General features: G+C 41.0%; 4 protein-coding genes across 6 annotated transcripts; 1 reads left to right on the top strand and 3 right to left on the bottom strand.

Annotated features, from left to right (window-relative positions):
• Positions 1–1,111: 1,111 nt before the first annotated feature.
• dcaf8 (DDB1 and CUL4 associated factor 8) lies at positions 1,112–7,895 on the top strand. Of its 2 annotated transcripts, none has more exons than XM_034104366.2 (13): positions 1,112–1,351; positions 1,827–1,895; positions 1,980–2,075; positions 2,293–2,993; positions 3,191–3,331; positions 4,055–4,149; positions 4,435–4,545; positions 4,666–4,796; positions 5,287–5,394; positions 5,632–5,762; positions 5,941–6,060; positions 6,518–6,634; positions 6,766–7,895. In XM_034104366.2, exons 2-13 carry the CDS (start codon positions 1,859–1,861, stop codon positions 6,871–6,873), a joined length of 1,896 nt encoding a protein of 631 aa, XP_033960257.1. In that variant the 5' UTR covers positions 1,112–1,351; positions 1,827–1,858; the 3' UTR covers positions 6,874–7,895. The 2 variants fall into 2 exon arrangements, with proteins under 2 accessions (XP_033960257.1, XP_033960258.1); XM_034104367.2 differs by lacking the exon at positions 1,112–1,351 and adding an exon at positions 1,417–1,594.
• A 1,711-nt stretch (positions 7,896–9,606) lies between these two features.
• On the bottom strand, positions 9,607–18,371 carry ndc1 (NDC1 transmembrane nucleoporin). Of its 2 annotated transcripts, XM_034105091.2 has the most exons (18): positions 18,185–18,371; positions 17,258–17,378; positions 17,075–17,176; positions 15,982–16,156; positions 15,770–15,905; positions 15,532–15,640; positions 15,340–15,391; positions 14,146–14,278; positions 13,571–13,663; positions 13,403–13,484; positions 13,115–13,276; positions 12,721–12,975; positions 12,374–12,486; positions 11,860–11,910; positions 11,385–11,448; positions 11,197–11,297; positions 10,553–10,713; positions 9,607–10,474 (listed from the first exon to the last, which is right to left on the bottom strand). In XM_034105091.2, exons 1-18 carry the CDS (start codon positions 18,221–18,223, stop codon positions 10,411–10,413), a joined length of 2,013 nt encoding a protein of 670 aa, XP_033960982.1. In that variant the 5' UTR covers positions 18,224–18,371; the 3' UTR covers positions 9,607–10,410. The 2 variants fall into 2 exon arrangements, with proteins under 2 accessions (XP_033960982.1, XP_033960983.1); XM_034105092.2 differs by lacking the exon at positions 11,860–11,910.
• Positions 18,372–18,709: 338 nt separating this feature from the next.
• Positions 18,710–19,482, bottom strand: LOC117462608 (uncharacterized). Its single transcript, XM_034104880.1, has one exon. It carries the CDS (start codon positions 19,480–19,482, stop codon positions 18,721–18,723), a length of 762 nt encoding a protein of 253 aa, XP_033960771.1. The 3' UTR covers positions 18,710–18,720.
• Positions 19,483–20,481: 999 nt separating this feature from the next.
• yipf1 (Yip1 domain family, member 1) lies at positions 20,482–24,437 on the bottom strand. Its single transcript, XM_034104421.2, has 10 exons — positions 24,337–24,437; positions 23,923–24,051; positions 23,566–23,720; positions 23,361–23,441; positions 23,162–23,249; positions 22,868–22,984; positions 22,593–22,759; positions 22,227–22,409; positions 21,503–21,608; positions 20,482–21,200 (listed from the first exon to the last, which is right to left on the bottom strand). Exons 2-9 carry the CDS (start codon positions 23,954–23,956, stop codon positions 21,522–21,524), a joined length of 912 nt encoding a protein of 303 aa, XP_033960312.1. The 5' UTR covers positions 23,957–24,051; positions 24,337–24,437; the 3' UTR covers positions 20,482–21,200; positions 21,503–21,521.
• Positions 24,438–24,569: the final 132 nt, after the last annotated feature.

Below are 24,569 nucleotides of genomic sequence, written 5' to 3'. Positions count from 1 at the left end.
TCCTCTGTGATTGGATCCTGAACATACTGACGGGCAGACCCCAGGCCGTCCTCCACCCTGATCCTCAACACCGGAGCACCTCAGGGTTGTGAGCTCAGCCCTCTCCTGTACTCCCTTTTCACACACGACCGCATGGCCACACACAGCTCCAACACCATTGTGAAGTTTGCTGACGACACGACCGTCATCGGCCTGATCACCGATGGCGACGAGACGCTGTAGAGAGAGGAGGTCAGACAATTTATTTATCTTAATGTTAATCACCACAATAAACAGTATTAAATGTTTTCACTACAGTGTTTACATTTACATATTCTATTCATTTCTTCTTGCACTATTGTTGTTATTTTATTTTTTGTATTCTTATTTTTGAATTTGTTTCATTGTTTTATGTCATATATATATATTATGTTGCATTGTTGGAGGAGCTTGGGACTTAAGATTTTCATTGCTATATCTACACTAGCATCAGTGTGCATATGACAATAAAGCCTTTGCACTTGATGCTGTTTATAATGTATAGTGGTGTGAAGTAGATGTACTCAAGTACTGTACTTACTATTTTGTATATGTGTACTTAACTTTTCAATTGTATGCTACTCTATACTTCTACTCAACAGCATTTTGGAAGAATTTATTTTAATTCATTAAAACATTTTAACAGCCATAGTTACCAGCTACTGCTAAAACACATGTCATTTGTATATGACATAGTGCAGTATTGAACTATAGCAATATATATTGAAAATAAATCTAAAATTGTCTTAATATAACAAACTGCAACATTTAAATGCTATAATAATATGATAGTTTCACCACAGCCATTGTGCATAATGGGTACTTGTACTTTTCATATTTTAAGTACATTTATCTGACAATACTTCTGTAGCCTACTTCACTTGAGCAACATTTTGAATCAAAGACTTTCCCTTGAAATGAAATATTTTCAAACAAAGTTTTTCTACCTTTACTAAAGTAAAGAATCTAAGTACTTCTTCCACCTCTGTATCATGGATGTTTAATGTATACAGTATTATTTGTGTAATTGTACTGTAAACTTCCGGCGAAAAAAACCGAAACAAGCACGACACCGGAAATGGAACCAAAAAAACAAAAAAGAAAGAACCGTCAAAACATAAACAGAGTCGTCAACCTGGCAGTTAGCTTGCTTTATAGTCTGTCTTTTGCAAAAACCTTTATGCACGCTTTCCTAATGTCGTGTATTTACGGCCAGAGGATCCCTTGTCACGGCACTTAGCTCAATTGCTAAGCAGTGAGTTGGAGAGCATAAATCTGCAATAAAGATTAGGACTAAACTGAGAAGTACGCCTCGTCGGGCCTTCGAGTAGAGGTAACGCATGCTATGCTAGTTAGCAACCACGAGCAATGCTTACTGCTTGCCTTTTGACAACCAGCTGTTTGGTGCTTACGCAGGATTCAGCAGTATTTAGTTTCATTTGTGTTAGCCACACGCAGGCTAGTTAGCATTAGCTCACGACAATAACAATGACATATTGCCAAGCACTGTAGAGGACAATGCACTGTTTAAATGCAGTAATAAGCAAGTCAGGCCTGTGAGACAGCTACCAAGCGAGTAAGTTTGTTTATGTGTTTGCAGGTAGTGGGACTGGGTACTAAAATTAGCCTCGCTGTTAGTTTGGAAGAGCTAACAGGTTACTTGTGCCCCACGGTGCACAGTGCGGCAACAGATTAGTGACTACAATCAACAGTGTTGGCTTACTAAAGAATTCAAGTAGTTTATCATCTCAATAACAGCCCTAGTTAATGTGTTTCCTTAACAACCTGCATTTGGTTTTCGATCAAAGGTTCTCGGGGCGACGCAGGACAAAGAGACACAATGGCTGAACCTGAAGTCAAATCTACTGCGCTGAAAGGTAAAGGATCAGTGCAAGAAAGTGACTACCTATTTATATAGACTACCTGTTCCTAGGGTACTTAATTTGAGTGTTTTTTACCAGGTGGCTCTGAAGAAAAAGATCCAGAAGAAGATCAACACAAGGAGGAAGGTGCCTCTGGAAGTAAAGAGGGACAAACACAGTCTTCATCTCAAGATGGTATCCACATTCTTTTTGTTTAACAGCAACTTAAAAGTGTATTTATTTAACAGAGTATATAGTATAGTAATATGGTAGAGACTTTGCTTTGATCATTTTTAATGTATAATGTAACATTGATACCAGTAGCAGTTGTGTACTTTTTGTTGAATCTCCCAGTGAGACAGAAATGTCTTGACCTAGTCCTCTATGGCTCTGACTTTTCCTATTTCTGTAGATCCCAAAGAAACAGGAGAGGCTTCAGGGGACAAGCCTATGCCAGATGTGGAAGGAGGGATGAGGGCAAACGGAGAGGAGGAGGAGGAGGAAGAGGAGGAGGAGGAAGAGGAAGAAGACACAGACAGCATGGATGGAAGCGGTCTTTACTCTCTGACTGAGGATGGTGACAGAGAGAGCGAGGGAGGCAGGCGGGAGAGAGTGAGGGAGAGAGTGAGGGATAAAGATCGCGAGAAAAGAGCAGCCAGAAAGAGGAATAGACCTGGCGGCGGCACCAATCACTCCTCCAGCTCAGATGACGATGACGACGACGATGACGACGAAGAAGAACAGAAAGATGATGATGACGACAACGACGATGACGAAGACGATAACGAGGCTATGGAGGCGTGGCTGGGAGCAGAGGTCCGTGACATGCGTGCCCCCATATGGAGGTCGATACCCTCGCTGCGCTCCAGGGAGATCGGCAGGGACACACACCAGTTTGTGAGGCGTGTGTGTGGAGCGCGGGGTCTGGTGCAGAGGCTGGAGCTGCAGGGCCGGCTGGAGAGGCACACGGGCTGCGTCAACACGCTGCACTTCAACCCCTCGGGCACGCGCCTGGCTTCGGGCAGCGATGACCTGCGAGTGGTCATCTGGGATTGGGCGATCCGCCGTGCTGAGCTGGAGTTTGACAGTGGCCACAAGAGCAATGTCTTTCAGGTAAGGAAAGCCACACACTTGACCAACGCTGCAGCACTACCATTTCACCAAAGATATACTTTGGTTTCATTATGAGGGTGAGTCATAGCTTTATATTGATGATTAGTTAAAGAATAAAACGGGAGAGCAGTGGCAACGAAGTGACCAATGAAGTCGGACATTTAAAATACGTGTCCCCCTTCCCTTCGTGGACACAGGCGAAGTTCCTGCCTCACAGTGGGGACTCCACCTTGGCCATGTGTGCTCGCGATGGGCAGATCAGAGTGGCGGAGCTCTCTGCCACACAGCGCTGCAAGAACACCAAGCGGGTCGCTCAGCACAAAGGAGCGGCACACAAGGTGAGTGTCCGCACTGTATGTGCCAATGGATGTGTGCATGCAGTATATCTGAGGAACACTTGAGGGGAATGCATTCACATTTGGCACAAAGCTCCACTTTGACCCAAGGACACACTGATAAGATTAGAAAGGCCAAGGTTTTTTTAATTCTAGATGTGTTGTTAATACTTTCTGTTTACTGTCTTGGACTCTATTCTTTAAAACGTTGGATAGTTCCTCTGGGTGTCTCATTTCACACATCTCCATTATGATTGCATGTTTTAACTGTGAATACATTAATTACATTGCATTAATCGTATTTCAATCGCAATTACGATTTTGGCCCTGCAACGATCATGAAAACAACATCATCGAAATAAAACGATTATTTATTTATTTGTTTGTTATTGGTTTTTCAGATGAATTAAACTTAAACCTCAGGGTAATCAACTGTTAAAAACACACTGTTCACAATTTTTTTTCAATCAATGGATGTTTTCTAAGTAAATGGATAATCCTTTTTAATAATCGTGATATCAATTATTGACCCACATAATCGAGATTAAGATTTTTGCCATAATGGAGCAGCCCTACTTTGCAAAACACAATATCTCGTCTAATAGGTTACATTTATGAAGTGTGGACATTTAGGACAGACATGGATGGAAGTTGCAACTTGACTTTTTGTGTAAAGGCATACAACTTTAAGGCGCTTATATTAGTTTCTACTTGTTTTTGTTCCAGCTGGCCCTGGAGCCAGACTCCCCCTGCTCCTTTCTGTCTGCGGGGGAGGACGCTGTGGTGTTTGGTATTGACCTGCGCCTTGACCGTCCCGCCAAGTGAGTGATACCGTAATTAAAGTTGTCCAAGTTTAAATTCATTCACCTCAGGAATTGAATTTGGCTTTTGCAATAGGTGAGGAAAATATCATAAACTATGACACCATACACTTCTAATCACTGATTTCTGTTCAGGCAGTGTCTTGTTTTAATGAACGTCCTCTATTCAACAACTTTCTCTTTTCACTTTACCTGCGTTTGATACAGTATAAATCGTTTTTTAAAAACCTGTCCCCTTGCCAGAGCTAATACGTGCCTTTCCTTTGTGTCTCCTTTCCTTGGCAGTAAACTGGTGACCGTAAAGGAGGGGGATAAAAAAGTGGGCTTGTACACCATCTATGTCAACCCAGCGAAGACACAACACTTTGCTGTGGGAGGAAGGGATCAGTATGTGAGGTATGAAGCAGGTTCTGATAAAGTATCCTCACATTTAATATTGTTTCTTTCTATTTCTTAGATGTCACTTCCGAATGCATTTCTTCTGTTCTCACCGTCTCTTTCTCTCACCCTCTTTAGGATCTATGACCAGAGGAAGATCAATGAGAACGACAACAATGGTGTACTGAAAAAGTTTTGTCCCTCACATCTGGTATCCAGTGAGTCCAAAACCAACATCACCTGCCTTGTGTACAGCCACGATGGCACAGGTAAAACACTGATTACCATTGAAAGGAAAAGTCGAAGCATTCAAAATGGTTATCTTACATCATAAGTACAGAATAGCATGCGTGCTGTAAGAACAAACCGTAGATTAGCACTCCAAGGCATGGTTTAATTTCCCTGCAATCTACATAATCCTGTTTCCTATTTATATGTATTTTGATTATCTGTACCCTTTTTCTAATTCGGTTATGAACAAAGTAATGATCCCTTTACCTGATACTTTCTTGATTGACTTTTTGAAAATACCAACATGTCAGGCCTTCTCAGCCTTCCTGATGCAACCACAATGCGATCAGTGAAACGTACACAGCATGAGGGTTATTCTATAAAAGCATGTGCTCTCATCTTTGCAGAACATCTCTAGGGTCGAGTTTAGAGCGAGATACACAAATCTACTAAATCCAATGTATTCTCTCTTCGAAAACTTGCGTTGAAAGAAACCAAACATCATTTGACTTGTTTCTTTCTGTGCAGAGCTCCTGATCAGTTACAACGACGAGGACATCTACCTGTTTGACTCCAACCACAGTGACGGGGCAGACTATCGCAGGAGATACAAGGGTCACCGCAATAATGCTACAGGTGCTCATTTCAGTTCCTATTTATAGCAAGCATGTAAGAACAGGAATAAAGATGCACTCGTTGCTTAAAGACCATCAGTTTTGGCCCAACTTCCGAAGCATGTACCTGTTAACCAATCATTCATGCTGTTTGGAACTGTATATGTGATGTGCTTGTCTCCTGAATCTGTACTGCAGGACTGTGAAACCATTTGGTTATCGCATGGACTGAAACTGTGTCCACTTTTCTTTCTCACAGTGAAGGGGGTGAACTTCTATGGGCCGTGCAGTGAGTTTGTGGTCAGTGGCAGTGACTGCGGACATATCTACCTGTGGGACAAGAACTCTGCTCGCATTGTCCAGTTTATGGAGGGAGACAGGGGAGGAGTGGTGAGTCCAAGACAGAGAATTCATATTGTTTTGTTGGGTTCAAAGATGATCTCGTTGTCTTCATCTGGTTGTATTCACAGTAGATTTAGCGTTTTACTGCGAAGACATGCATCCCAAGAATATTCAATGTATCGTAAACTTCATCTCAGTCACTTTTCTCCCCCCTCGACAATGACAGGTGAACTGTTTGGAGCCACACCCCCATCTGCCAGGCATGGCCACCAGCGGGCTGGACCACGACGTCAAACTGTGGGCCCCCACAGCTGAGTGCCCCACTGGACTCAAGGGTCTGAAAGAGGTATTTTAAATCATCCCTACATTTAATTCTGCTTTTTATGGGTTTGTCTATTATACTCTTTGCTGTGGTAACATTTCTCCCACTTCCTTGTAGGGACAGGGCTCGAGTTAAACCATTTAGAATCATGTTTAACAGTCTGTGCATGTATATTGTACAAACCCAGTTTTACTCATTTATCTAAACCGGTTATTTGAAATAAAAAATGAAGGTTTCATTTAACTGAACTGTCCGTTATAAATGTCTATTGCACTGCAAAAAAGCTAACTCTGTATTGTTATGGATGGAGGTCAACTTAATCTTCTTTGTTCCTGCTTGAATTGTTATCATTACTTCCCATAATATGGCAATAACGGCTCTTCAAGAGGCTCTTTTTAAGTTTGAAAAAGTAGTGAAAATTCAAAGGCATATTCTTCGCCCCTGTTCTCCACACTAACACCCGTCGGTTGTGTTTGTGAAGGTGATGAAGAAGAACAAGCGGGAGCGAGATGAAGACAGTGTTCGTCATGGCGACCAGTACGACACCCAGCTGCTGTGGTTCCTGATGAGACACATGAGGAACAGAAGGCCTCCCAGGGTAAACACTCAAACAATACAACACTCCAATTTCTTTGTTCTTTTGGACGTTTTTTCTCTCCCAGCATGCACCTGGTTGGCATACTATATCAGCCAGTCTGATTTGTCTCTGTTCTCTCCGTCTGGATACAGGCCCGCCGCGAGGGTGCTGACGCAGACACAGACGAGTCGTGGAGCTCTCCAGATTCCTCCGATGAAGAGGAGGGCGGTCCAGACAACGTCCAGTGCATGTCCTCCTGAGCTACACACACACATACTTAGACCCACACACACATACATACATACACACACACACACTGTATTGCCCTTGAATTGATGCACATAGGGAAAGCACTATTGACACACTGGCACACTCAAACACAGACGAGCCACAGACTTGTTTCTCCTCATACACATACAGTCTCACCGAGATGAAAACACACATTTACTTAAACATACTTTTGAAGAAGAGATGCTTAACGCCTGCTTTCCCAGCAGTTGTGTGTGTGTGTGTGTGTGCAAATGACAACTAAAGACTATAGACACACTTCCAGAATCCTGATTTTGGGGAATTGTACAAAGAGGTTTAGTGAGTGCGTACGCCCCGACGAGCCCCCTGGAGGCTCCTGCTTGTCTATACATTATCTCTAAGCTCTGCCTAGCCCCAGAACATTGTACTGTGCATGTGTGGCAACAAGCACCTCTTCTTTAGGTACCCTGTAGGAAGCTACACCACCAGCAGGCGTCCCTTCTCTCTTAGTGACACACCTTCTCTGGAGCTCTCTGTGCTGATGGAGGGAGGGTCAGCAGGGGGTAGAATGGTACCCTCGAACCATCCCCTTGAATGTGACTCCCTTTTAAGATTTGAACACAGGAGGGAACCCCCAGTGTACTCTGCATCGCCCCAGTCTCATATTGATTTCTGGCTCTGAGCTTGTGCAGCCCCCCCCCCCCCCCCCCCCCCCGAGGACTACTACATCCCTACATGCTGCATCACCAGACATGCTACTTCCTCCCCCTCCTCTCTGCATCACCCCCTCCCCTTCACTACTGAGTGCACTTTGAATCAGGGAAGCTTTTAGTTTGAGACAAAGACAAAATGTGCACCGAGTGATTTTGGGGGGGTCTTGTATCCTTCATTGGAGACCCCACAGTGAAGTTTAGTTAATTTCTATTGATTATCTGAGTGGGGAGATATTTTGCACTTAAGAGTTTTTTGACTAAGGATTGCTTCCACCAATCTTTCCTCCTCCTCCTCCTCCTCCTCCTCCTCCTCCTCCTCCTCCTCCTCCTCCTCCTCCTCCTCCTCCTCCTCCTCCTCCTCCTCCTCCTCCTCCTCCCTCCCTCCCTCTCCATCTTTGAAAGGAAAGATTGAATGTTGAGGCAAAACGCATAGGATGATGAGGGGATCTGACGTTTAAAAAAAAAAGCCAGATTCAACCTGGATTGAATCCCAATTTAAAAACTACCAATGTGACAATTGAGATTGGAGCTATAACCACGTGGTTCCCCAAAATCCATCTGTGGCGCTAAAAGTAAAAAATAATTGTCTCAACGACAAATATTCGACACACATTTGATGGAAGTCGTGTGTTAGAAGCGAGCACACCACCTGTTAGGAAAGAGGAGAGGGGGGGTCAATGTTCTTGCCAGTCATTTGTTGTGTGAGAGCGATGAAGTCCAGCTTTTCTCATTTTCTATGAGAACTCATAGTTGAATTTATATGTACATATATAAATATATATTAAAACTGTAAAAAAAAAAAAATGTACGCAAATGCTGTTTGACTCCAAAAAAATAAAAAAAGATGTCAAACCATTTGATTGGTATTGATGCAGAGGTTTATATTCTATATGAGGACAAAGTACTTTTAAAATCAAGAGAAAAAGACATGAGGCACCATTTTTGTTCTATTTTTCTTTTTATGAATGGCATCCCTCTGTTATGAACAGATCAGCTGTCGTTTATAATATTACAGATTCTATTTCTTGTTCAAGGAAAAGGCTAAATAGTGTTTCCTTGCTAGATCTTAATCCATCATTTGAGAAAGTTCTATCCAGATTTTCCCACTGGCTATTTTTGGCATCTTGTATACATACGGCGTTAGATGAACAATTGTTTTGTCCACCACGGCCTAATATTGCGTTCTACCAGTTAAGTTGGAAATATGTACGATTCGTGCAATAAACAAAAAGACAGTGCTCTTGATGTTGTCATTTCATGGTCTCGTGTAATATTCATTTTATTTATCGACTGACAAATAAGTACTCTGTGAAGTCTTTTGCAGGCTGCTGTATATTCACTTAGAGATGCAGAATGACGGCTTCCTCACAGATCACACTTCAGGGATGTCTTTAGATTCATGTAATTGATTGATATGCTGTGCAAATATTAGCAGAGCACAACAGGTCCAAACCAGACCCAGCTCCCAAAATGTGGACCCTACGTTCCCCATAACGGAAATCAACTTTCGTGTTAAAGAGGTCACTAAGATATACCTCAAGAAATGTGACTAATGCTGGCTTTACAATGTTTTCCTTTGGTTAGGACAGTCATTCATATTTCAGGCCCTTTCTTGATTTGAGATGGTTTGGCTCAAAGGCACAGGTGTACAACATATGAATAATGGTTGAATTTAACGTGGCTGTTTCTGGTGCGGTGTCATGTGTGCCGTTCCCAAAAGAACCAAGTCAAATCTGAAAAAAGGTTGCCTATATTTAACATATGTTGCGAGCAGACATTAGCCTCATGGCTGTTTCCATGCAACCTCAAAGGCTTCAGTCTAATTGTTGATAAGGGGGGGGGGGGTTTAATCCCCCCAGGTGCCCAGATAAGTACACTACAGCTGAGCAAATAGTCATTGCAAAATACTAATCATTTTATAACCCTGCCTTTATCTGTATTAAGCGCATTGATCTATAAACAACATTTTAATTTCTGGGAGCAGTTGATCATTTGATTGTTTCTGCTGAGAAATGACAACATGAAAATGGATCTTTACATAATGTTTTTATTCAACAGGTCTGAGTGGATATCAAACTCAATACGCATTTGCAATCTAAACATTTTGCCCACACCTTTATCAGTCACACCAAATCTCCATCCTTTATCTGACATGACAGACTGCCTCATTCCTGATGGACAAAAGCTGACAAACTAAATAGTGAACAGACACAGGGCGTCTGATCCGTACATCCGATGGTGTATTTTCTAGTTGGAGAACCTGAACTGAGGTGGACAGTAAACGAGTTCTCCAGGCTGGAGTTTAGAACAAAACCAGATCTTTAAAAAAATATATATTTCCAGAACACATTTCAGATCAAGCTGCAGAGAGCAACACAGCTTCTTTCATCACTGACTCTCTCTCACTCCAAATGATAATGTTTTGAAACCAGAAGGATATCATAATTCCATAAGACAGCTTATGAAGTGCGGTACCAAAAAGCATGTAAAAACAAAGCCCTTTACAACTTTTCCAAATGAATGAGTCAAGTCAAATATCATTATCTCGTAATACAAATGAAACAAATATTTTTGGAGTAAGTTGTTTTTGTGAGCTAGTTTAAATCTCCTAAAGAGGAAGAACAGCTGGGCATCCTGTTTCAGTCTGTCGGTGTAGCAGGAAGCCTCACACATGGAGGATGTGATATAACTATCAAATACATTCCCCATGACATCTTGCACACATAAATATTAAAAAAGGAGGCACTATCATGGGCTTTCAGTATTGGCCTCACTCATGCTAGTGCGCACACAAGCTGATAAGAATCTGCAGGCACAAGAGCCAAGTGTCGGGTGTTATTCCTTGTTTTCCAGGAACTGCTGCAATCTTTTCCGGTGCTCTGCAGACATCTGAACAGCACTGAGGATACACAAATATATATACATTACACATTTTTTGTATAATTTGAAGAGAGTCCATTTCAACGACAGGCCTTACCTTAAGTGACTTCCAAAAGTAGTAGTTATCCTGTAGATGGCAGTCTTGAGAGTGGCTCTGAGGGCAAAGCGCAGTGTTTTGTGAGTGGAGTCTCCCAGGCTGCTGGCCGACCGGACGGGCTTGCTGGAGGCGTGAGGCAGCTTGAAGTGCCGATCTACGGCCTGGAGACGGGGGGGAAACACACAACACCATTCACTCAATTTCCTTGATGTCTCAGCTTCTTGTCAAACAGGTAAAAATGGTCTTTTCTATATATCTATGTTGAACTTATGGAGCGCGAGTAAGTCTCACCTGAGTGACCCCCCACAATGCATCTCTTATGTCGTATTAACACTGCAGAGTACGGCTCTAACCAGCTCTTTAATGGTTTTCAATTAGCAACAGTTTTTGACACCATTTTCTGAATAGCAATTAATATAAATAAATACATTCAGCAAGTGATCTAGATAAAATCATCCCTTTAATCAAACCTTAGCCAGCAGTAAGCCCTACACAGTTCTGGTTGTTATTGCATTGTCCAGTAGAAGGTCTTCACTTGCAAAGTCAATCCACACTCAGCACAATACAGATGCGCCATTACATTTGACAGCAGTCCCTTTTCCCCATATCTCAGGGTAGTTGCCGCAAACCATAAAACAGCTTACCTCTTGTAAGACGAGCATACACCCGAGAATGCTGGGTAATGCAGTCTGCACGACCCCAAACTGGTCTTCTGAGAAGGACGCTTGAACAAGGTACGTCAGCCCTGGGGGAGGATGTAACAGAATATATTGTACATGGTGTATCAACAGGACATATCGGCTTTAAATGAAAGTCCACCATCTCTGCCCACCTTCTAAAGCCCAGATGTGCGCCTGGCTGTCTGCAAACAGAGCCTGACTGGAGGCTTCTGGAAGCTGCAAGAGAACACGTTAACTAGCAGAGTTCAGACGGAAGCGTAGCTACCGTAGACTGATGAATCAGGAAGTTGGGTTTAGTGATACTACCCTACAAAATGCATGCATGTGCAAAGGAAAATACAAACCACTCAAAGACACGCAAACTAACCAAACTAGTTTCTAGTTCTACAATAAGGACATTGTGCTATGTCTTACAAGCATGCTACACAACTCCTTGAATCCAGCTTTTAAAGTAATTAGTAAGGCTCATTGTAACAGCTAGGGGGGTGGAAAAGAGCTACATTAGTAATGTGTGTACAACTACATCCAAACAGGGATCAATTAGTGATGTCTGCAGGTGGGGGGGGGGATTAAAGATGAGAACATGCAAAGAACCCCTCACCGTGTTCACATGCCACACATCCTTACCTTGTTAAACAAATACATTATCAGCACGCGCTTTGCCAAGAAATGTTTAACCTGAATGGGACAATTAAGTGTAAAGTTGTTTTAAAAACAACAACAAAATGAAACACACGTAGCAATAATGGCGTTTCACACTTAACCCTGGGCTAAGAAACCCCTGATCATCTCTGTACTCCACCAGATGGTGACTTCATGAAGCAGGACATCAGCAGCCAGGCTACAGAGAGGACACATGTTCCTAACATGTGTGGCACTCCTCCTGATTCATCTCTCCAGTGGCAGCACAGAAATGATTGGTGTGATTGAGCTGTGAAAAAAAAGGTGGCGCAAATAGTGCCGTGTCCATTTTCTCACCTGCGCCTCCCTGGCCCGTCACGGCGTAAAGGGCTTTGGAAAATCAGACAAGAGCGAGAGAGACCCCTCTGTGGTCTTACTTTCGGTAGCCCAGGGTTAATACATGTGTGAAAGCCTTTGTCAACACTGTATACACATCATTATATTGACAAGACTGAAATACCTGTTCTTTTCTGTTTTGGAGGAACTGAGCCAGGAGACTTGGTTTGGACGGTTCCTGTTTGGGACTGGGAACTGAGGCAGGGGATGCTGGGGGACTTCCATTGACCTGTGAATCTGAACAGAGATACTAAATCACAAATGGGGAACCAGCAGTAAAACCTTGACTTGCCGATATCTATTTTTATTGTAATACTACTGAACCTATGTAATTATACCCTGACGAGATAATGTCATACCTAAAGCATCAAAACCTCTGGTGATATTATGAATGGACTCAAAATACTACCATTAGTTTCAGAACATGTAAATACTGGATCAAAGTGTTTCGTCCGAGTGACCTCCTCTCACCTGTGGGGGTGGACCAGAGTTTTGGGAGTCTCCTCATGACGTGGGGGCTCTGCACTGTGCCGAACCACGGGGAACACGGGTCCGCAGGAGCAGTCAGACGCCGCAGAGCGGGAGAAGCAAACGGGCTGTCCGGGTCAGGACTCGTGAAGGGCGCCGTCAGAGGGCTCTGTGAGGCGCCAACAATGGAGCGAGCAAAGACTGACGCTGGGGTTTTCATCAGAAACGTGGGCCTCGGGCTCATCAGATCTTCTGTACCTGAGGTTCATTTGATTAAGAGCAATGGGAAGATTCAAAAGGTTTATCTTATATGCACAATAGCTAGGGAGGAGTCTCAAAGGATAAAGAGCACAGGTAAAAAAACAATGACATTTCTATATGTTTCATAATAGCATACTTGATGTCTCAGATGAAGTCTTCCTCTCACTACCAGTAGGAAGGGCTTTGGCCCGGCCATTGGTTGCTACGGTGTCATGATAGGCTATGAGTCTCTGGGTCAGATCATTCAGAAGAGACAGACACTCCTTACTGATGGCGTTCCAGTTGTGAGGGTGGCCACCTGTTGAGACAAGAATGAACAGATAAATACATTTTTCTACTTTAAATACAATCTGAAGTGTGTCAAGAAGGATGTTACGACAGGTCAATCAAAAGCAGTCAAAGAAAGGACCTCTCGCGGACAAACCTGGCTGACTGAGACTGAAGACCTCCGAGCGTCTCAATGGGGAGTGTTGAGCGAGCAGAGCAAGGTCCTGCAGAGCTAGAAACTGAAATGTGGAGAAAAGAATAGTTACAATAACCAAATGTGAAAATTAGAAGCACAGAGAAGAGAGTTACCATGAGTTTTATTTACCTTTAATATCATGGGCTGCTTGCCGGTAATAACTTTAGGAAGACACTGATGGGCATCCTCGGTAAAAGAAGACTGCACAGGAAAACTGTACACCTGCAGATAACAGCAGGATAATATTGTTAGTTTCAAGCTACTAAATGCAAGTTCAATTGATCACTTGAGATGAATCCTGGGAAGTTCATGAATATTATAAACAAGTTAGGCCTAGTGCACTTCAGACACTTGAGCACTCAAAGCTATGACAACATTGCCCCCTAGTGTCCCTAAATTATTTAAAAAGCAAACTGAAGTCGTCCCTGCAACACAACACTTGACTTTTAAGCCAATCGCAATCCCAGATTGGCCGTGAGATGTGGTTATCAGAACTTGGCCGAGCCAATGGTCATCAGACGGCTGGCACTGATGTTAACCTTTAACCTTTGAATGAGCTTGAGACCGGTAAATAATATATAATCGGAAGGAAAGTTACATGGTATAGAAGAGAACATATATGTTTGTAACCAACCACAACGTGAGACCTTTGCTTTTGAAATATTAGCCGTTGTATAAATGTTGTCTTCTATGGACATACACACCTCGGTGACAAAGATCCTAAAGAGCAGCAGGGTGACGTGCCATGTGAGGAGCAGGAAGCCGGCACTGACCCACAGCTGGTAGAGCAGGTTGAGGTCCAGCAGTCCAGCTATGCTGTCAAGAGGGTGGGCAGAGCTGGGGATCACGGAAAGACTTTAATGGAGTCCAAGAAACAGCAGTGAGTGGCTGCATCAGAGCTCCCGTTAGCCGGTAATTACCGGACTATGACCGGTAAAACATGCTGAAGACCGGCAGATCTAAATCATTCCAGTCAAAGTGTCCGGTCAAAATAATTTCCCTTTAGCGCAATACCGCATCAGTTGTGCCACTTATGTGACAGACAAGAGAGTGTGTGACAGACAAGAATAGTCAACTCTAATGTCTAACACTTCATGTGGAGAAAGAGATGTCCTGTATGGGTTGATTGTGCGTTGATCTGTTGGTAATGCCTCGGGGTTCCGGTGGGCATGTAAACAAATGCATAATGCTGCGCTATTCTTTGCGGCCTCACCCGGTTGCATAGCGACGCTTATTGTTTAGGTGTCTTTTAATAAGCAGGTAGTCATATCATTAGCTAGAACTAGCTGGATCTGATCGATATGGACATAAACGCGAGTGAAGTCTAATCTGACGGGAGAGAGAGATCAGCTGCTGCTGACTAGCCGACACGCAGCTCTGCATGATCACACACACACACACACACACACACACACACACACACACACACACACACACACACACACACACACACACACACACACACACACACACACACACACACACACACACACTTTAATTACCTCTCAAACTACCTAAATTAGTTATAGATATGTTTAGTTTCACTGTCGGGTCACTCATTACTGATCAGCGAGCTGCATGATACTGACGGGCTGTCAGGAGAGGGAGAGCGCTCCGGTTATTATTCCCGTGCTATTGTAAATTACTGTTCACGTTTGAATAGTTAATCTACTATGATTAGTTTGTTTAATATCGAATCATTTCAATTTGTTTTAAAGCACAATAAATAACAAAGAAGACCTTTGACCGGCACTTTTCAAATTTTGTCCGGAAGACTTAAACTTTAACGGACATGTTGACCGGCGAAAACATATTCTAACGGGAACTCTGGGCTGCATCAACATGTATGATTGTTTGAACAGATTGTAAAGACTTGATAACACAGAAGCCACACTGACCTGTTCAAATGCAGATTCAGTGTTTTACAAATCCATGCTTTTGGAATGTATCCTGTTATAAGAAAATAGATATTTAGTTAAAAACGAAGACCAGGTACAATAACTAATAGTATGCGTATGAACAAAAACGATATGAGATAACATCATTCAAGCCTCTCCTAGCAGTGAAATGATAAAATAGAAATGACTTACCCAAAAAGAAATACACAACAATGTAGTTCCTGACAGAGTAAAGGGCCTGAGTGGCGCTGCACTTCACCAACGAAGGTAGGGATCCCTTAAAGCGAAGGTATTTGTATTGCTGGAGGGAATAATAGTGGGTTAACATTAACAGTGGATGATAACAGAATGTAAGACTAATTCAATCTTAGGTATTTCATCTTGCCTAATGACCATTAGGGAGATGAATGAGTAAAGTCGCATCACATACCTGAACAGTGAGAAAAGGGACATAGTTCATGTTGTAGATCACACCCAGCATACTGTGAGACAATCCAACGAAGGCTCCAGCCAGCAGAAGGATGAAGTGATGCTCGTTCAGACACATCTGATGGGAACTGTCAGCGCTGAAAACAAATGGAGGAAATTAGACTATGGAGGAAGCATGTATAGTCAACATGATAGTTATGTTGTGCTGCTTACCCATCATCCGGTGTGCAAGGGTAGGCGATCGTTTCATATCTGCCCCCGATGGCGATGGCACAACACCAAGCCACGATTATTCCCATGATGCAGTGGGCCAGGGAGTTGACGAACTGACGAGGGTGGAGCAGCTGACCCAACAGGGCAATTTTCGAGCATGCAATTGTTGGGATGACTGAAAGGAAACGACAGATTTACAACCGAAGAATATCATATGCTCGATGTCAATTCTTGGCCTGTCAAACACAAGACTTTTCTCAACACTGATATATTAAAAAAAGTATGTATATTTAGAATCATTGACAAGGAGTGCACATTTTGGAATCATGCTTTATACTGATTGATGTATGTTCAGGGTTCATACACTTTTTCACCAATGATTCTCAATGACCTTTACCCAATTTTCCATGACCAAAAAAATACTCTCAGCGTAGCACTGAAAATGGTTTATTTTAACATGGAACAGGAAAATAAGCTCTGAATCAAATAGTAGGCTGACTAGCTCCTACACGCTAAAGCAACTCAAATCTCTCACCAGCAAAATACCTCGACATTTAAATGCCATTTTACGTTTCATTACTATACGACACAGTATTTATTATCATTATAGTATTACTATTTCAGCGATTAGATCAAATATAAATTATATTTGATGCAACTTTGGGGAAAATATTGTTTTCCATGACTTTTCCAGGTTTTTAATGACCGTAAGAACCCTGTATGTTATACTGTGTGTTAAGCAGTGTGAAAAGTATTACATATATTTTTTTAAATGTCCAGAAAAGGTGAGTTTTTTCTTTAAATGCATTCATCGCTCTACAATGAACAACCCGATAAGGAAATGATGTATCAAATGAAGTTATTCCAATTATTTAATTTGCAGACACAATTACTTACTTTCACAGTGAGCTGTCACTTCTGATGTATGAACCCTGCAGTCTGTATTGTATACAGCATAAGCTCATGTAATGTATCTATGTTCTGCTAAGCCAAAAGCCTAACCTATCAAGGCACATCCTTTTAGACAAAGCCATTTACTATTTAACAAAAACAACAACACAGGAATATTTCAGAATGACATCATGTCTCTCACCTGTATAATATTCCAGGTTGAGGAACCCCACCATGATGATGACTCCGCACAGCAGGATGAAGGAGAAGATGGCACTTGCACTCGTTAAGAAGGACATACATTCTGCATGTAAAAAAACAAGTCTACAGTGAGCTTCAGACAACTTCAGATAGTCATGAGTCTCATATCACAATGACCACTGACCTGATACTGACTGGATGGGGTGAAGCAGACTGAACCTGCTGAGGAGCACAAACACTGCTGTGATGGGGGGCAACAACAGGACAGCCCAAGCGATACTTGCCACAGCTCTCCAGCAAATCACCTGTAGAAAACAGCCAGTCAATATTAAATACATAAGAAAGACACAATGTTAACTCACATTGTCAGTTTGAAAACTTCGAGAATATACGTTAAAAAAGTTAAGGGATGAATATTGTTGTTATTATTTCTGACATGCTTACCGATTCATTCATAATGTAAGTAATAGCTATGGTCATTTTGTTTTCCTTGTTGTAAGAACTTCTTTGAGTTTGTACATACATTTTGAAACAAAAGACATCCGTATCTGGAAAATTCTATACAAATATATTTTAAGTTGAAATATTCTCATGTTGAGATAGTCATATAAAAACGTTAAATTAATTAAACAATTGCATTTTTCACTTTTTAGATATTTTTTGTGTTAATCATAGCGCTGTTTACATTTGTGCAAGAGGACTAACAAACTCTTTTTAAATTATTCCTGCTGAATTTGGCTCACTTCTCAAAGTCTTTTAAACTCATCTCATTAAAAAACGTAACTTTAGACTGAAATGTGTTGATGTATTTGTTTATAATTGTCAAACGTGCGCTACCTAGCCTTTATTTCAAAACAAAGCTTTTTTGCTCTTGATAATCCTATGTAGTTTTTTCAAATTACTCCGGTTTCTTGTATAGTGAATTATTTTAAACTGTGGCACTTTTCTTAATATTGTTGTAACTTTGGTGCTTTTGTGTGGATTAATGAAAGCTGAATGTTAGCTACAGCCACAGCTAGCATAAACAGAGAGGCTAACGGTAATGTATTAACGCAAACACACGCGATACATTTTTATCTTCTATGAATAAGGAATTAAGTTCAAGACTCACCTTGCGGACAAACCAACAGCTTTGCTCAGCAGAAAACATGTTGCTTCGATAAATAGAGAGCCAAATGGTGATAATAATCTCTTCGGCTCTCCTGCTGTCAAACTATTTTCCACTGTTTCCCATATCGCGCCACATGCATTCAAAGGACCCTGAAGGACCCCGTTAAGAGTTGTCCTTGTGACTGCCTGTTGCTAGCCAGACGATTGTAGTTTAATGAGCTTGTTCGACAATAACATATTTTTAAATTCGACCAGTCGGTCCAACTCAAGCTAGGTTAAAAAGTACAAGCTAACAAAGTATAGCTAGGCTGTTACAGGTAAATGTTGACTGAAACAGAGTGATACAAATTCTGAAATAACTACATTGTCACAGAATTAAATTACAGAAGGTATCAAAACAAGCCAGAAATCAGCTTTACGTTATTTATATTGCATATGTTTTACTTGTTTGTTTGATATTTACAGATATATCACACACTAATAATTATCTGCTTTATCTCGCTTTACTTTCTCACTGCAGGCTGTCACAGAGTTAAGTTAATTCTTAATTCCATTGGTTTCGTCGTGCATGAAAGATGTATTTTCATGATGAAAGTCATTTCCATAAGTTGGGAAACTGTGTTTATCCAAAACTGTCTTTTTGTCATGGTCCAGAGAGAATTGCTTGATCTCAAAAGCATTGACTGGGAGCTTTTGCGATGAATTGACAGACATCTCGGTTTGAATGGCTTTATGAACAAATGGTTTCTGTGCAGGTTTCTGGATAATTGCCGGGAGGGCGGCGGGTTGATCCCTCTGGACCTTCTTGTCTTCCCACAATTTCAGCAGGCGGCGTTGATTATTTGTCATATCCTTGAGATTTTGCTGCAATGAATGCACTTGATCCTCTAAAAGTGTTTTAGATGTGACTGTGTTTGCCAACTCATAGGTCAAATTATCAATGTTCAGACTCAGTTTGGCAGCCTTCTCCACAAGGGAACTGCACTCACGGTCCTTATCTTGCATGTCATTGATGATGTCCTTTGTGGTCTTTCCAGTGAAGTTAGGGTTGCACTCAAGTCCAATCTCAGTGCGAAGACCCTTCACTTGTTTCCTCAGCTCCTTGTTTTCAACCGCCAAGGTCTTCAGCTTCTGTTTCTGAGCATCAGTTGAACGCATCCTGGACTCATACTGTCTCAGTTTCTCTCTGAGAACACCTTCTCTGTGCATGGCATCATCTCTTTCCTTTCTGCATTTCTCCAAAAGTCTTAATGTCTCAAATTTGGACACTTGTTCACCTTTCCCTTTTGAAGTGGCCATCTTGTGGTGGCAAATTCTCCAAATCAGAAAAAATAAAATTAAAATGGCAATTGCTTCAAACTAATGTTATAACTCACAAGCTTTTCCAATTGCGCATTATGTTGGTAAATCCACTTCGCATTCGCAAGCTGGAGCAGCTACAGATGAGGCAGGTAACATTCCTCTAGAGGGTTATCCGTTTGACAGGCACCTCCTGTGTAACTCAAAGCTGGGGCTAGAATGACCATTAATTAGGGCGCCACCATCCATTGACACCGTTTCAAGTGACAACATGTTTTTCCTAATTTGTTGATTAATCAGCAAACGTTGCCCGTTAATTAATGGAAATCATAAACTTAACGGAGTTCCCCCCTGCGTGCAATGTATTGGCCACACACGGTGTGCTTGTACACAGGATTACATAAGTAACATTTTTCCACTGTGTGCATCCAAACAGAGACACAGTAGATCCTATCAGGCAGGACAGTAAGATGGATGAGTTGGAAAACAGTAACAGCAGCCAAATGTCCACTTTTAAAGTGAACGCTCTCTTTGAGATGTTGAAGTTATAACAATTAGGTACAATCTATCCCTTCAATATTTAAAATGTCCAACTGTTGAAATGTACTGGCAGCTTTTACCGCTGTCAGGAGCGGGTACAAGTGTATCACGTTGTCTAGACGTGTGGGAGCTTCAGTGAGTTGTCATACATATAAACTTGTAAAAAAAAGGTGAACAAAAGTCGTGAACTAACATGTTATGCATTTATATGGTGCAACTGTTCAGGTTCACAAGGAGTTTTGAAGTAGACAAAGATGGCAAATATTAAATTCATATCTTTATGAAAAATAGTTAGTGTGTTAGATTGCCTTAACTATTTGAATATCTAATATACATTACCTATGTATTACAAGTTTGGTTTATAGTAGTAGGCCTATGTATTTTAATGTGAGTGAAAACAGTTTGCAAATAATCGGTTCATTTTGCGATTGAGAATTCACTCCGGTTAGACTGTAAATATCTTTTTGTAATACCTTTATTATTGATGATTTTATCAAAAACGTGGGTCCCACAAAGAACATATTTTATTTGTTTACCCATGAAACACTCATTGCAAATGAACATATTCAATGTTATACATTTTATCAAATGCAGTTATTCAAAGTAAAAACAAATTATTTAAAAAAGTTACACAATTGTAAGAGCCTTGGACATTTAGAATGGGTCTTTGGCATTAGTTCGCGGCACTTATGGTTATATCAGAGAAAAGATGAGACAAAAATACTAAAATTGTTCAATTTCTCACTAACACCTGTTATTATTATGCTGTGAATAAAGAATCTTCATAACACAAAATTAACTAGCCAGTTCCCATTAACCGAGTATAAAAAATGTATATACAAAATCACTTTGATGCCACCAACATTACTGCATAGACTAGTTATTTAAGTACTTTGAAAAAGGGACTATAAAGCAGAACACTGCCATACTGCAAGAGATCATATATGTGCTGAGTAACACCATACCCCATGTATCTTTAAGGAAGCTGAGAACCCATCCCATTAGAAATAACATACTTAGTACCAGTGTTCATATCCAGAGGTCATTCAATTGAAACAAGCATTGACACTGGGGTTTTAGGTCTTGGGCCAGAATGTCCGAGTGCAGGTGAAATCCAACCGACCCATTACTTCATCACTGCAGCAACCTGATTCTCTCTAATAAGGCAACAGGAGAACCTGCAATTTAAAAAACATATAACACTTGGTTTGAAAAGGAGAAATCATGTAAAGGAAGTCCGGTGTCAGATGTGCTACTTTAGCAGGTTAGAAGAAAGAAAAAAAACACTTGAGAAAAAACACTAATATAAGCCAACAGTGTAGTGCAGCTACTGCCATAGCAGGAGGTCATGTTGTATGCCATTACATGTGAATAAAACAAAGTCCATGAAAAGTACAAGGATGAGGAAGATGACACACACCTATCAGGTTATTAGAGTAAGCATCATGGCTTAAACGGCTTGTGTGTCACTATTGTTTACCTTTAGACAATGAAAGGCTTCATGTCGCAGACGGTGCCTTGGTCAACTCCAGTGCAGCAGAAGGTGCAGGTGATAGTGCTGCTTCTGGTTTGCTAAAGAAATAGGCCTGGAAAAGCAAACAAGGAAAGGAGTCAAACAAGTGTAAAACAATCGGCATTTACAATATCAAGAGAAACTACTAATCAATCAAAATAAAAGCCGGTGTCTTTAAGTAAGTGTGTTGCAAATGTTCAGTGTTCCAAGAGAGAATGCGGCATCATTGCAATCCATTCATCTTTGTCAACCTTCAGACACAAGCTTACTTTGTAGACTAATGACATAGAGCAGACATATGATGGCTCTGTGCAGCTGATAGTTGGACTAATAGCCCATTCTCACACCAGTTAGCCAATGCAGTCAGTTTCCTATTGAGAAACACACAAGGAGGATATACAAAATGCTATCCATGTAGTATAGTTTGTTTGACATTGACAAGAGGGGTCAAAGCTTGGCCACGCTACTGAGTTCATTGAGGACAAATGTCTCTCATTGGCTCAATATACAAGGAAATGGACAAGCAGCTTGAATTGAATGGATTAATAAATAAGTGTTTTTGCCAAAGAAGGATATTAAATGTTGTATCTTATTTCCCTGAACAGTTTTATTTTCCATTGCTCCCAAGTTTATAATAAATCCTAACAGTAAACTGATGTAAAAGCAGCTTTAGTATAGCAAGCACAATTACCTGACAGCCTACAGCGAGCAGGACGTTGAGCAGAACAATGGCCGACATTATTGCTGCAATAACTTTGGGGTAGTCTTCCCTGACTGCAGGCCAGAAAGTCATCACCAGAACGGAGCCAGAGAGGCAGAGAGCCATCACGATGGAGCACCACCTCAGCCATTCAAATGGGAGAATCCATAGGACCTGTGGGAAAGAACAGTGCGTTGTTTAATATTCATCTGCATTACAGGACACATTCAAGGCTCTGAATGTATTCATGATACAGGGAAAAGTAGCATTAATCATCAAAACGTTTTTTATTAGATGTAATCATTCAATTGACAATATTACACTTGTTATTATGAGATAAAATAAATCAGGTCTTACCACTGCTGGTATGTATATTGCAAGGGAATATCCATATACACAGACGATCTCTATAAAGGAATATGACACTGAATTCATGATCTTGTTGTTTCTCCAGAGCAGGCAACCCCAGAGGGCAAGGGGGACAAACCAAGCATAGCTGAAGATCGCTGTTGCAGCTATTGTCACTGAAAAACACATCAAATACAAACAAATGAATAAGTAAAATGTTCAGTTCCTTCTTACCTTCAAACTGAGAATGTTGAGCCATAATATTAAAAAATAACAGCACTTGCCTTTTCCAAACTGTGGGCTATACTTATGGTTTGGTTTGCCTAAATACAGCAGGAAGTTGGAAATGTTTCCACTAATGGCTAGAGCAAACACAAGGGTGGTGCAAATCCAGAATGGTCCTGAAAGCACAAATATCAGGCATCAGAAACTCTGTGTGCCCATTTGGTGGTACAACATTCAAGTACAGCATTACATCAACAGTACAAACAGGGAACCTTCTCTTCTTTTCCAAATTAGAAGAAGCCGGACAACCTCTAATAATTAGGACTTGAATGTGAAACTGTTTAAGTGCTAACCATAAAGATCAGGACTTCTACGAAGGTGGACATGAATGAAGTTCTTTCCAGGCCATGGCAGCATGGATCCAATGATTCTTTCCTTCACCTGAAACAAATGTTAATAACAATTACACATTTAATCAAATCTATTAATGTTCTGAACTCCATATTATAAGACAACATATCACAGTGTTAAAACAAGTTATGAATGCATTACGTGATGGGTCTCGATGTCAAAAAATCTTTGGTAGTACTCAAAAGTCCAGAAGGGAGCACTTTTCTTTTGCCCAGAGAGGAGCTTTAATAAAACAAATAGAGAAGGGCAACATTAATAAAGTACGTTTTCGATGCAACAACATTGAATAGTTCATAGTTCAAAAAGTAAGAAATACGTTTGAAAAAAGTGTTATTGTTGTGCAGACCTCTGTGTTGTCATCACTGGCATGTGGGTCCTCGTCATCAACATCCGGAGTGAAACCAGCAGCCTTTCTCTGCCTCTCTGGCATGTCATCATCTTCAATGCTGATAGTGGTTGCATCTCTATTGGCTTCCAACAGATTGCCAGCTTCTTCAAATTCTAATTTCATAGCAAGGATAAATGGAAAATATGAATCCAAAAAAAGTGGATGTTGCTACCGATGCATAACAATGCAGCAGTTTAGAGAGATGTGGGTTTACAAGTGCCATAGAGACTTTGAGCGAGCCGAGTAAACTGTATAACATCATCATTGAGTAAACTTCATATCCATATCACATAAAGGATGGTGGAGGACACTTACCTTGAAATTGGAATGGATCATTAGTCGACGCCATTTACACGGATTCCCTGTCCGTGACGTGGAGCGTCTAACAGGAACTTATCGGCAAGTTTATGTTTCACAAAGACGATCAAAAGTAATCTTAGCAAGCTGTTGGATAAAGAAACAACATTTGAAATAGCTTAACCCCAAGTTGACCGTGTCTGAATGATGGTTAAAAATGGTGTACACTATGAGCAACACAGTGAACAAGAAACAAAGTTATACGTTAGCTCAAGTTAGCTACCAACTCCAAGTCCTCACTTGACAGCTCACCAACAATTACATTAGCTAACTTAATCATTTTCAGACTGGGTAAACATATCAAGACAGCCTCTGTTTTATAAACAAATATAGTGCACAGTATCAGTTATTTTCTGAACAATTAATGCCTACCAAATTATCTATTAGCACCACAAAAAAATCATTTAATTTCTCTCAGCTAGGTTAGCGTTGGCCGGAACCGGATATGGGCATGTCAACAAGCCTTCTTCCTGTATCGAAACCTTTTCAAAGTAAGATATTGAACCTTTTCAATTTAAAATATAATTAACTGTTTCATGATGGGTTGCATAACATATTTGTATAAGTTAATATATGCAAGATATCTGCTATCTATTTTTAGTTTT

The sequence above is a fragment of the Pseudochaenichthys georgianus genome, chromosome 17, assembly GCF_902827115.2.
Source record: "Pseudochaenichthys georgianus chromosome 17, fPseGeo1.2, whole genome shotgun sequence".
Classification (NCBI taxonomy): Eukaryota; Metazoa; Chordata; class Actinopteri; order Perciformes; family Channichthyidae; genus Pseudochaenichthys; species Pseudochaenichthys georgianus.
Note: the sequence above shows the minus strand (reverse complement) of the source record. Positions and strands in the feature narration are given on the sequence as shown.